At 34.1% G+C, this 13,173-nt stretch overlaps 2 protein-coding genes across 4 annotated transcripts; both read right to left on the reverse strand.

The window, feature by feature from the left end:
* Nucleotides 1-253: 253 nt before the first annotated feature.
* LOC145001917 (kinetochore-associated protein KNL-2 homolog) lies at nucleotides 254-1,977 on the reverse strand. 3 transcript variants are annotated; one of them, XM_078961245.1, is made up of 7 exons: nucleotides 1,875-1,977; nucleotides 1,705-1,796; nucleotides 1,459-1,603; nucleotides 1,243-1,339; nucleotides 1,016-1,104; nucleotides 723-839; nucleotides 254-538 (listed from the first exon to the last, which is right to left on the reverse strand). In XM_078961245.1, the coding sequence occupies exons 1-7, from the start codon at nucleotides 1,929-1,931 to the stop codon at nucleotides 461-463; spliced, it is 675 nt and encodes a 224-aa protein (XP_078817371.1). In that variant the 5' UTR covers nucleotides 1,932-1,977; the 3' UTR covers nucleotides 254-460. The 3 variants fall into 3 exon arrangements, with proteins under 3 accessions (XP_078817371.1, XP_078817372.1, XP_078817373.1); XM_078961246.1 differs by lacking the exon at nucleotides 723-839; XM_078961247.1 differs by lacking the exons at nucleotides 723-839; nucleotides 1,016-1,104.
* Nucleotides 1,978-6,871: 4,894 nt separating this feature from the next.
* NPQ4 (Chlorophyll A-B binding family protein) lies at nucleotides 6,872-8,766 on the reverse strand. The gene is made up of 4 exons (XM_078959594.1): nucleotides 8,450-8,766; nucleotides 8,072-8,185; nucleotides 7,569-7,812; nucleotides 6,872-7,244 (listed from the first exon to the last, which is right to left on the reverse strand). The coding sequence occupies exons 1-4, from the start codon at nucleotides 8,633-8,635 to the stop codon at nucleotides 7,000-7,002; spliced, it is 789 nt and encodes a 262-aa protein (XP_078815720.1). The 5' UTR covers nucleotides 8,636-8,766; the 3' UTR covers nucleotides 6,872-6,999.
* Between the last annotated feature and the right edge of the window lie 4,407 nt (nucleotides 8,767-13,173).

Here is a 13,173-nt window from a genome sequence, read left to right on the forward strand (position 1 = left end):
GCCTTCGGTTTCAACCACCATCGTCATCTGCTTGTACCGTCACCATCAAATCATCGTTGACTGCCTAACAAACACCACCACCTTCATGTTTTTAATTTTGCTAATAAGACACTAATTTGTCTTTATTCTACTTAATTGTAAAATGCTTAATCAAGAGATACTACTATCTTCATTTTAATATGTTCCAAAAGTGTGCAATATGCTTTGAAAGTGCTTAACAAATAGATGCTACTAATTTAATATGTCACTATGCTTGAAAAGTGATCAATTATTTGTTAAGTACTTAATTGATAACGATCGTTTAGTTTTTACACCATCGCCACCATTTGTGAAGTGAGCCATTGTATCATGCTCTGATACTAAGTTGCTATAAACTACTAAGACTAATCAATCAATTCATAAGAATCAAAAAGAAACAATCGATGAAAACCAGTATTGTGTTCACATGGTGTGATAAACCCTAAATGTTCTTGCCAAGAACACGCCTCCCGCCAATGCCATAGTCCCCTGCCACAGAAACTCCAGTAACTTGTCGATCCTTAAAAAATTTAAATGAAAAAAAAAAAAAAAGTGTGAGTAACAAGTTGAGGAAGGAAAGAGCATTAACTTTAAGCACCTAAGTTCTAGTATATGTATAAAATTAGTAAAGCTAAATAGTAAATACTATCCCTAAATAATAATATTGTTGTTAATTGTTTATTAAATATTAATATTAATATTACCAATCCTGCATCATAAACCACTGTTTGGTTGCGCCAGAATTCCAAGGAAGGCAAAAGAACTCTCCCTGATCTAGATCTTTTGCCACTGTAACTGTAACACTCTGTTTCTGTGGGTCCCTATTTTACAGCAATCTCCCATTAATTTAAAACCCACAACTCAATAATCACATTATTCAATTCTCAAACTAATTCCTTTATTTTGAAAATAACAACCTCTAAATTCATCCAACTTTCCATGATATAATCAGATTGAATCTATAGATGCATATGTATATATAATGAAGAAAACATACATGTGGAGAGACACTAGGAGATTTGTGTATGTTGTTCATATCATGAAACTTGTCATGTTGTTCAATGGAGTGTTTTTCATCTTCGTGTTCTGATTATATGAAGAAAGTGAGAATGTGTATGTGTTGAAGGTTATAGAATTTCATATTTTTGTACAAAAATAAACGTTCTATTTACTAATTCTTCATTTTTTGGCTCCAACAAAAAAAAACAAAACCTAGATTAGTACCTTTTGAAACACATTCATCAGAAGATCCTCTTTGGGGACAACTTGTAGAAAATTCTTCCCAATATGAGGGAAAACCGATAACAAAATGATCAAACACCTGTAAATGAAAAGAAACAATACATACAGCTCATTTTCCATCGCAAATAAACCTATAACAACAAATTTAACACTACAAGCTACCAAACATCCATAGTAAAGATTGTTTCTTTAACATACCTCTGAGGAAAATCCACTTCCAAGCGTTTTCTCTTTGTTGATGTAACCTTGCAGAATGACGCATACGCCATCAACAGTCTCTAATTCAAAGAAATCGTACGCCTTCACGATTGGTGCAGAAGAGAAACAGCGTTCAGCCCGATTCCTGTAATTTCATCAAAGATCGATCATACTTGATACCTTGAAATTTGTTACCAAATAACAAAGTCAAACCCTATAGAGAGAGAGAGAGAGAGAGAGAGATACAGTTGCGAAGTGGAAGTGAGTCCTGAAACCCCTATTGTATTTCTGTCATCGTCCGATTGGGGTTTAGTTAACCACCAGTCTCGCAAAGAAACCTGATTTACAAATCAGGGAAATGCATCGGTGAAGGAAGAATGGATGAAATTTAAGGAGGGAAGAAACTTAAAACTTACAGATTTTTTGAAGTGAGAACGAGAAGAGGGTGAGTTGTCGGCAGCATCAAACGCCATTGAGATTGAGGTGCTGGGAGATGGAAGGCAAAACAAGCGGGAAGAGCCTCTGTACCCAAAGAAAAGAAAATTAAATAATAAATAAATAAAGAATAAAAAGCGAGAGTAAGCTACTGTTTGCTTTGCTGAATTGCTGTACATGGGCCGAAGCCCAGGATTAAAGTGAAACAAAGCAGCTAAAGTTTGTGTATGTTACAAGTTCACAATCCTCTGCCACCAACGGCCACATGACCACCGCCGGAATGGACAAAAAAATCAAAATCTGGGATTTACGAACCTCATATTTCAGTGTGCCAGGTGAAGAGGCCCAAGACTTGGGATTCATGTCTGGGAAGACATCAAGGTCGGGGTCGTTGTGTCAAGCATGGGGGATGTCGTGAGATAGGCCGAGAATGTTTTAGTTGTAATCAGATGGGTCATTTTAGTAGGGATTACCCCGTGGATCGAACCTGATGCATTTTCACTGCAACCAGGTGGGCTAAACGAAGAACGACTGTCCAATGTTGAGGGGTGGAGCAGTGATTGCACCAAGGGAATTTCATAATCGTGAAGGTTGAAGATGGTCGGAATGCAGTGGTCCTTCTAGGAACGGGAAGTTGGTTTAAGGATTTGCCAGTTTCGATCAAGGGTTATAGTCTTTGTCACCATCATAAAGGACTTAAGGTTTTGGTGAGCGTTATAGTCTTTGTCACCATCATGTAGGATGCTAGATGTGTCCGTGACTCTTGCATGTGTATGTGCTTGTATGCTTACCGGGTAAGGTCTGATGTTGGGCGGGGCTCGATGACCATTCTTTATGCTATTTGATAGTTTCCTTTTATTTACTTCTTTTTATAGTTTATTTTATTGTATTTCATTCACAACTTAGCTAATCTTCATGCATATTTTCCTTTCTATTATTTTATTGCAATTTCAGGTACTTTCTAGTTTTGTGAGATTTATTGCAGATTTCAAGGAGACTAGCAGAGCGGGAATGTTCGGGACCTATAGAAAGCAATTAGATTTAGAGGACAACAAGGATTATGGGCTTAATAACTAGTGGAGTTTATACATGGAGTGAGCTAGTAGTTATGGAGCTTGGGGAAGTTGGACCTTGAATTTAGAAGAAAATAGTGAATTTTCGAGCACAATTTCCATTAAGCATCTTTCCAAGGATTAGTTTATTTTTAATCAATTTGTTTCTCTATGCTCATATCTCATCATACAGGCACTCTAATCTACAATCTCGAAATTGAAAAAAAAAATAACAAAAAAATATGGCTTGGAAATGAACACTCATTGCATTGGAGATCAACTTTCTGAGCTAGCTCAGTTAGTTACGATGTTTAAAAGTGACCAAAGTGTGCAGCTCATGCCTCTTCTTTGCGATTTTTTGCGCCCAAAACGGACATCGTTCCGACAATTAGATTGGGCTTTCGCCTTGGGACAAGTTAGGAAAGGGTAAAAAAGGTATTTTACCCTAGTTTGGACTCTTAGTGTAAGTCGGGACTCTTTTTTGATTGGAAGATATTTTATGTTTGTTAGCGTGGATCAAAGGCACCAACATCGGCCCATGGTTTTATTATATAGGATGCTAGATGTCTGCGTGACTCTTGCATGTGTACATGCTTATATGCTTACTGGGCAAGGGCTTACGGCGAGCAAGGCCTAATGACCATTCTTTATGATATCTATCTTTATGATTATTTCTTGTGTTATGTGTTGATATACTTACCAAGCAAGGCCCAATGTCGGGCGGGGCCCGATGACGGTATTGTATACTATTGTCTTTGTGATTATTGCATGTGCTTGCATGATTATTTATTTATATGTCAATATGTATATCGGGCGGCGCCTGATGACTGACATATTTGTTTACCGAGCAGGGCTCGATGCCAGGCGGCACCTGATGTCGGGCAGGGCCCGATGCCGGACGGGCGAGGCCCATTATATGTTTGATATTTATGGTATGTTGTATTTTGGGAAACTCACCAAGCTTCGTGCTTACGGTTTTCAGTTTATGTTTCAGGTACTTCCAATTTGAAATGAAAGGGTCCGACTTGATCGCAATTCATTCACCTATGTTTCCGCATCATGATTATTTTAGGATTGTACTCTGATAACTGTTTTCTTATAAAATTACTTTTGAATATTTGGATGAATAAATATTGAATGTTGACTTCAAGATAATTAATGTTTTTGTTGAATTAAAAATGATATATTTACCTTACAATTTTTGGGGCGTTTTATTAAAATAAATATCTTTTTAATTATGCTTTATTTTGCTTTTCCTTGTATCACAAAAGGACATTGATATTTATAGTAATAATACCAGTTTGGTATGGCTATGTGCACTAATTTCCCTCAAGTTTGTATGAATCAAAATCAATCTTTTGGGACGAAGACGATGAAAACGAAAGTTGTCAATTTTGTGATATTGTTTTCGTCCATGATACGAAACCTGTCTATAACACCGAAGATGAAGGCGAAACCGTTGAAGAAGAAGATGGTGTTGAAAATAAGATGTATTTTTCAATGTCCGTGATTACGAAAACTGGTGATGATAATGTCCACGACAAGTTTTCAGATTTTTACATTCTTTATATACATGAAATTCTTCTATGGGTACTCAAGAAATCATAATCGAAGCAACTCAAGAGCATACCGAAAACATTTTTTTACCGTTGCTGTTTTTCTGCTTATATGTCGTTTTAAAGTTTAGAAATTGTTTGCCATTTGGAAAGCCATGAGTAAGACGAATTAAATACGAAGAGTCGATGACGAGTCGTTTTCAAGAGTGGAAAAACGATTCAGGAATTTCAAATACAATTTGAAGATTTTGTTTATTAGTTTTATTTTATTTTATTTTAAGATTTTTTTTTGTTAAGATATATCTTGATTAAGAATGATCTCCTAGTTGGATTAAATCTTTTGAATTTATATTGTTTCTTAAAATAAATGATTTCTATTATATCTCCTAATTGGAGATAGGGAAATCTTCAGAAAAGTCCCAATATTTACGGAAAAGTTACACTTTAGTCCCAAGATTTTTTTTTTGAACGAAAAAGTCCTGAAAACCGGCAAAAATTTGCAGTTTGACCCTTTTTGACCGGTTGAAACCGGTACCAAACTAATTTGGGACTATTTCGTAAACTAATCCAAAATATTGGGATTTTTCAGTAAACAAAAAATATTAGGACTTTTCTGTAAACAAAAATATTAGGACTTTTCTATAAACAAAACCTTAATTATTATTATTGTTATTATTATTATTATTATTATTATTATTATTATTATTATTAAAAATATAAATAAGAATACTATTTTTTGAACTTGTTATTTTTAATATTATTACTAATACATATAAATGCATTAAATGAAAAAAATATTATTAATAACATTGTTTAAGGGTGGAGGTGGAGGAGATGGTGATGTTTTTAGTATTGAAATCGTGAATGTCTACTTGTATATTTTTACTTTGTATATGGTCATTTCATATTTGTTATTATTGTTTTCAATTCAGAATATTAATATTTAACAATTTGAAAGAAGTTGCATATTAATAGTTTAAGGTAGTAGAGTTTCTCATTTTGTATATAAAATTGTTTAAGGTTGAAGAATTACTTTCCAAATCCAACAAATCCACTACAAACATCTACATAAGTAACCTATATTAAAATTCGAAAGTATTAATTACAATATTTTGTTTAACAAAAAGTAATAGGAATAATTCAAAAGTATTATTCAAAATTCAAAAGTATTAATCCAAAAAACATGTCCTATTACTTTTTATTGAACAAGATATTGTAATTAATATTTTTGAATTTTGATATGGGCTACCTATGTAGATATTTGTAGTGGATCTGTTGGATTTGGAAAATAATCCTTCTACTGTAAACATTTTTATATACAAAGTGAGAAATCCTTCTAACTTAAACTATTTATAAAGAATTTTACAAATATGCAACTTCTTTTAAATTGTTAAGTATTATTATTTTTAATTGAAAACAATAACAACAAATGTGAAATGGCCATATAAAAAGTAAAAATATACAAGCAAACATGCATGATTTCAATGCTAAAGGCAGCAACATCTCCTCCACCTCCACCCTTAAACAATGTCATTAATATTATTTTTTCATTTAAATACATTTATATGTATTAGTAACAATATTAATAATAATAAGTTCAAAAAAAAGTATTCTTATTTATATTTTTAATAATAATAATAATAATAATAATAATAATAATAATAATAATGATGATGATGATGATGATGATGATGATGATAATAATAATAATAATAATAATTATAATAATAACAATAATAATAATTAAGGTTTTGTTTATAGAAAAGTCCTAATATTTTTGTTTACAGAAAAGTCCTAATATTTTTTGTTTACTGAAAAATCCCAATATTTTGGATTAGTTTACGAAATAGTCCCAAATTAGTTTGGTACCGGTTTCAACCGGTCAAAAAGGGTCAAACTGCAAATTTTTGCCGGTTTTCAGGACTTTTTCGTTCAAAAAAAAAATCTTGGGACTAAAGTGTAACTTTTCCGTAAATATTGGGACTTTTCTGAAGATTTCCCTTGGAGATATAATAAAGTGTACGAAAGAATTTGAGAAAAAAATCTTAAGAACATAGATTGCTCTTATTGTTCTTTGTTATCGTAGAATACGATCATTTTCGATCCGGTGTTTATCTTGCATCATTTTGTCCGGCAATCTTGCTTTAAATTAACTAAAACGAATACCATATATACGATCATTCCCCCCCCCCCCCCCCCCCCCCCACACACATCCCCCGTATATATGGTATTTGTTGTAGTTAATGATTCTTTTAACTCTCTTGCGAATACTAAATTGGAACCAATATGGTCATATGATGTGACGAATCCAATTAACACTATTTCTCTATCTTCTATGTTTTATTAAACGGGGTTTTTTAATCACACATCGAACATCAAACATCGATCCATTGCTATTTAACAATGTTTAATGGAAACTAATATTATAGTCATACGTCACACAAAAATACAAATAAATACATTAAAATCTACAAAACCCCAAATTCATTAATTTTCATCTAATCCTCTTCCTCATCAGTGACGAATTTACCAGTTCCAGGATTCAAAGCAGCAATGAAGAAGAAAGCAACATTAAACAACACAAGTGGCTCAATGTCACTTATTGGGATTCCAGTCTCAATGTTTAGTTGCGCTAGAGCTCCCTTTCCTGTGATAATCTCTCCTATCAATGAAAAAGCAATACCTAATTGTGCCAACCTTCCTACAAAGAGCTCGTTGGCCTTTGTGAACCCGAATAGAGGACCTATATTTTATCGAGTATAAAGTCAGAAAACCACAAAGATGGTTTTAAATAAGAGTACGTAATAATAAACAATGGTAACAATGGTCATATTTTATCAAGTATAAAGTCATAAAACCACAAAGATGGTTTTAAATAAGAGTACGTAATAATAAACAATGGTCAAATAACTGTTGCCTTGTCCTAGGTAACAGTTGTATACTTGTATACCATTGTAATAGTTGTTGAATATGAAACAGTTGTATGAGTATGACCATTGTAATAGTTGTTTGTAATAGTTGTTGAATATGAAACACCATATCAAATTACTAAAATATGTGAATATACCTCCTTCTTTAAGACCCAATGCTCCTCGGACTCCTTTTCCGGGAGGAATGACGGCTTTGTCAAGTCCGGTGGTGGGCTCATCTACAAAACGACCACGGTCACCCAAAGCTCCGATGGCTCCAAGGAGAGTGAAGAGGATGAAGAAGAGAAGAAGTGGCTCAGCTTCATAAATTGGAATTCCGGTTTCCAAATTAAGTTGTTGTAGGATTCCCTTTCCGGTTATTCCTTCTCCCAATAAAGATGCCTACAAATTACAAAACTCGTACAAAATATTATACTAGTATATGTTGAGAGTTATTTGACTTGTTTAAATGATTGAAACTTATTTCTCATATGTTTATCAACCAAAAAACTATCAAGGACACGTGAATTAGTGTAAAAACAAAAGGAAGTTACACATCATCCCTTCGTATTATAAAGTCAAAAATACTATTATATTTGAATAAGTGTTCCGAGTAGATGTTTTTTGTCTTCAAAGAAAAGGTTACGGAGAGTATACTTACAGCAAAACCAATCATAGCGACTCGGCCAACAAAGAGCTCATTTTGCTTTGTGAATCCAATGCCTCCGGATGTGCCGAAAATACCATCTTCGACCTTCGGCTTTGAGACTACAGCCTAAACATTTTTAAAAAAATCATCAAAAAAGGGGAAAAGAAAGTCGGGCAACAAAACATAAAAATAAAAAATATAGATTGGAATTATAGGCATTATTCATGTCGTTAACATGAGCATGACAACTAGTTCTAGTTGGATGTGTAATAATACAACCTAACCTTAACCACTCTACTTTAAAAATTTGTGGCATTATACCATAATTGAAGTTTCAAAACTAGTAAACAAGTTTTACAATAGTACAACATGCATAAAACTAAAACCAACCTTCTTGACAGGAGCTTTTGCCTTGGATTTAAAGAGGGCAACCGGGCTTGTAAACTTTGTGGCCGGAGACAAGTTTGGAAGGTTGCGTGGGAGTAAGTGGTAGGAGAAAGGCTTAGGTTTAAGTGATTGAAGCAATGGTTGGCCGGAAAGTATGGTGTTAGATGTCAACAACATTGCTTGAGCCATTTCTATTAATGATCGATTTCCTAGCTCTCTTCTCTTCAAAATAAAAGTTGAAGAAGTGTTTTAATTTCTTCTTGAAAAATTGTCTTGTTTTAATGTTAGTTTTGTTGGAAGGGAAAGAGATGTGTGTAGGAGAATGTGTTTAATGAAGAGATGAGGATAGGGTATGGTCACTTGTTGAAGGGCGACTAGGAGACCACGTTTCTCCGTATCTGGTATTTATACTTTGCTCCCTTGACTTTTTATGTTTTTCCTTTTTTCATCCCTCTGGTTTTCTGTTTTGTTATCGGTGATGGGAGGTGTAGAATAATTGAGTAGAAATACTTGTAATTTATTGGTATAATGTGGACCATTTCGTATTTTCTCTTTTGTATAATAATAGTAAGGTTTGTTGTTGTCATATAAGTTAAGTATTGTGTAGAAAAATTGTAGTTTTGTCGTTGTTTTATATATAAGTTACGTATTTTCTAGAGAAAAAAAATTGTATGTGTTTTTCGTGTGGCCAAGCGAACAAGTCATTTTAGTTTTAGTTGCAAGGGATTAAGCAATTCGACTGTAAACTAACAAGACATAGAACAGCTAGAGTTTCGTGTTATTATCAAATGATAAGTACAAGATACAATGAAAGAAAAAGACATAATATATAGACATGCTAATCAGGATTTTCTAGCTAATGGGTCAACATAAAACCCAATAAAATATAAAGTACAAAATCTTATTAGGCTACATCCCTCTCAAACTCACAATGCAACAACAATAAATATTAAGAGTTTGTCAAACACAAAATGAAATTGAGGAGCAATCAATGGCTTCGTAAGAATATCAACAATCTGCAAAGTGGAAGGAACATAAGAAAGAGAAATAGTTCCCTTTCTGGAGATGATGTCGTGTGAAATGACAATCAATCTCAATGTGTTTTGTGTGCTTATGAAACACTGAATTTTTGGCAGTCATTAGCGCACTCTCGTTGTCACAATACAAATGGGTAGCATGAGAGATATGAACGCCTATATCTGCAAGAAGCCATCTCAACCAAATGATCTCGCAAGTGGAGATAGCCATGACTTGATACTCAAATTCTGTAGAAGATCAAGTGACAACATCGTGTTTTTTACTCTTCCATGATATCAATGAATCTCAAAGAAAAACACTATATCCGGTAGTGGACTTATGATTATAAATATCATTATCCCAATTAGCATCACTACAGGCACGCAACTTAAGAGAGGATGTAGATGGAAACACAAGGGTGCGAAACTAACTACCACGAAGATATCTCAAAATACAAAGAACAGCTCCCCAATGAATAGTAGAAGGGATAGTGACAAACTAGCTAATCACATGAACTGCAAGAGCAATATTTAGTCTAGTGATAGTTAGGTAAACCAAACTCCCTACAATGGTATGATAAAGGTTTGGATCTGACAAGGGAACACCATCAGTTGGAGAATATTTTGCATTAGTCTCTATAGGCGTATCAACTGTCCGATTATCCGTGAGTCGTACACGTTCAAACAAATCTAAATTATACTTCATTTGAGATAAAAGACAACTCTTTGAAGACCGAGCAACTTCAATCCCCAAGAAATAACATAGCAAAACTAAGTCTTTCATAGCAAAAAGGTGAGCCAAATCATGCTTTAAAAACTCTATACTATCATGATTACCACCAGTAATAATCATGTCATCCACATATAAGGAAAGCATAATACGGCCTACACTCATACATCGAAAAAATAGAGCCGAGTCATGGTTACTTGGTTGAAAACCAAGCGAAGTAATCGTTGGATTAGGTGTCTAAGCCCATAACCATAATTGGTTTGTATTGTTGGATTAAGTATCAAGTTCATAACTATTTCTGGAATGTACTTGACCCAGTTAGCATGGTCCATTTGAGTTGCATGGCATCATGACACTTAGATAGACAAAATAAGAGGAAGGACACTTAAGGTTTATTAATATATTATAAGTTCTAATATATTAATAATATTATTTAATTAGTATTGATCAAGAATTAATTTAGAACTAATTTAGTGATCAAAAGGAGACTAATTAAATATATGGGGTTGATTGTGTAAATCATCCATTCTTATATAGTGGGCTAATGATCCATGGTTTATTGAATGGGGCTAAATCCCATAAGGTGCTCCATGGATAGTCCATGGAGGTTATAAACCCATTGATCATGGAATATGAAAATCCATGTCAATTAGGATTTACATGTTGTAACCCTAATTGTGACAACACTATAAAAGGACCCCATGGGCTACCAAAATCGGCACTATGTGTAGAAGAAGAGGGCTAGCCGATTTTGAGTGATAGTATACTTCTCTCAAAGTTATTCCAATAGTTGTGGTGTTGTGTGAAATATTTGAGGCATCACATTTGGGGTTCTAGGATCACAAAGTTCTCAAGGAATCTAAGCAACAAGAAAGTTAAGTTTTTCCTACTAGCTTTTATGTTTCAAGTTCCCCCATGTCATGCTAGTTAGATTAAGAACCTTAGAAAAAGAAAATTTGCATATATCTTAGTAAATCATAGATCCAAGGTTTCTAGGGTTGCATGTACACCTTAGGAGTGTTAGAATGCTCAAAACCCTTCAGTTGTATCAGAACCTACGTATGTTTTCTTGATACTTGATGCAAATTGTTGAAAAAAAACTCAAAATTATGCTTTCTGCCTTAGTGAAATCGCTAAGTCCATGGGGGGACTCGACGAGTCCATGTGTTATTTCATCCTACTCGTCGAGGTCGTGGATCAATGATAGGTGGTGGATCATCAATGTCAATGTCAAACAGATAAAAAGTACAAAGTTCCTTTTGAGTTGCATCATGTGACTAAACAAAAATGTTATAAAACAAAATGTGATCCAAAAACGTGACATTGTGAGAGACATACAATTGTTGATGCAAATTGTTGAAAAAAAACTCAAAATTATGCTTTCTGCCTTAGTGAAATCGCTAAGTCCATGGGGGGACTCGACGAGTCCATGTGTTATTTCATCCTACTCGTCGAGGTCGTGGATCAATGATAGGTGGTGGATCATCAATGTCAATGTCAAACAGATAAAAAGTACAAAGTTCCTTTTGAGTTGCATCATGTGACTAAACAAAAATGTTATAAAACAAAATGTGATCCAAAAACGTGACATTGTGAGAGACATACAATTTTTGATTTGATAGATCATAATACTGATAACCTTTCTGACCAATACCGTATCCCAGAAATACACAAAGGGCTCATTTTGAAGACAACTTAACTCCCTCTACGTGAGGCTTCAAGACAAAATAGGTACACCTAAACACTCGTATGAAGAATAATTTGGAAGTTTCCCAAACAACATTTCATAAGGGGACCTCCCTGAAGTATGCTTAGTAAGAATGCGATTAATAACATAAGTGGCAGTATGAACAGCTTCTTCCCAAAACATATTGGAAACTTGAGCAGAAAGTAGCAAGGATATTGTAGTTTCTAGGAGATGTTGATGTTTTCTTTCTGCAACATCATTATGTTTAGGTGTGTCTGTACAAGATGACTGATGCACAATTCCATCAGATGCCAATAACTATTTAAAATCATTGGATGTAAATTCCCCTCCAAAAGCACACCGAAAACATTTTATGATAGCAGAGTGTTGAGTCTTGACAAGAGCTCTAAAGTCACTATATATGGTGAAAAAGTCATATATGTGCTTCATAAAATAAACCCACATATAATGAATGTAATCATCAATGAATGAAACATAATACTTAGCTCCCGATTTAGAGGTGATCAGAGAAGGACCCCCACACATTAGAATACACAATATCAAAGGGAGCAACAGAACGAGTGACACTTTTATTAACCAGTAAAGCATAAAATTGTTCTAGTTTACAACCACAAAAATAAAAAATATCATCATTTTTTAAAGAACCTAACACGCCGGTGGAAACCAAAAACTGAAAACGAGACGCTGGCATATGTCCTAAACGTGAACGTCAAAGCTAAAAAACAGACGAAGAGGGGTTTAAATGAAACGACGAAAAATCGACACTAGATGCAATAACATTAGCAATATGTAGCTGCTCCAAGACATAAAGCTCCCTAATTATACGACCTATCCCAATCACCCTCCAAGACCGAATGTCATGTGCACAACATAATGAAACAGAAAAGAAGACACAACAACCATACTTACACAACTGACTGACCAAAGCAAGATTCAAAGCAAGTGTGGGAATGTAGTAGACATTTTTTAAAGATATATAAGGAGTGAAAATAAAACCAACACCATCTAGTGACATAGGTGTAACGCTAGTTGACATAACAGAGATATGTGTACGAGATGATAACCAAGCAAAATATGACAAATATGGTGACATGTGATGAGATACACCAGAATCCAATATCTACAAGGATGAAGAAATAACTGAAGTGTTTGGATGAATGCATACCATAATGAGACATGGAAGCTAACATGGCAATTGGATTGGAAGCAATGAACTGTCTGAATTACTCAGCTGATGGTGGTGTAAAATCTATCTCATTCTCAACTAAAGGTA

This window comes from Lactuca saligna, chromosome 6 (genome assembly GCF_052625555.1).
Source record: "Lactuca saligna cultivar CGN05327 chromosome 6, ASM5262555v1, whole genome shotgun sequence".
In the NCBI taxonomy this organism is placed as follows: domain Eukaryota; kingdom Viridiplantae; phylum Streptophyta; class Magnoliopsida; order Asterales; family Asteraceae; genus Lactuca; species Lactuca saligna.

Bases quoted from the DNA above. Each gene is read 5' to 3' on its own strand.
- LOC145001917 (XM_078961245.1), bottom strand. From the start codon at position 1,931: ATGGCGTTTGATGCTGCCGACAACTCACCCTCTTCTCGTTCTCACTTC. The intron at 1,604-1,704 runs GTATCTCTCTCT...ATGAAATTACAG, and splicing joins CTCACTTCCACTTCGCAACT to GAATCGGGCTGAACGCTGTT. The intron at 1,340-1,458 runs GTATGTTAAAGA...TTTCATTTACAG, and splicing joins GAAGTGGATTTTCCTCAGAG to GTGTTTGATCATTTTGTTAT.
- NPQ4 (XM_078959594.1), bottom strand. From the start codon at position 8,635: ATGGCTCAAGCAATGTTGTTGACATCTAACACCATACTTTCCGGCCAA. The intron at 8,186-8,449 runs GTTGGTTTTAGT...AAAAATGTTTAG, and splicing joins CAAAAGCTCCTGTCAAGAAG to GCTGTAGTCTCAAAGCCGAA. The intron at 7,813-8,071 runs GTAAGTATACTC...TGTAATTTGTAG, and splicing joins TCGCTATGATTGGTTTTGCT to GCATCTTTATTGGGAGAAGG.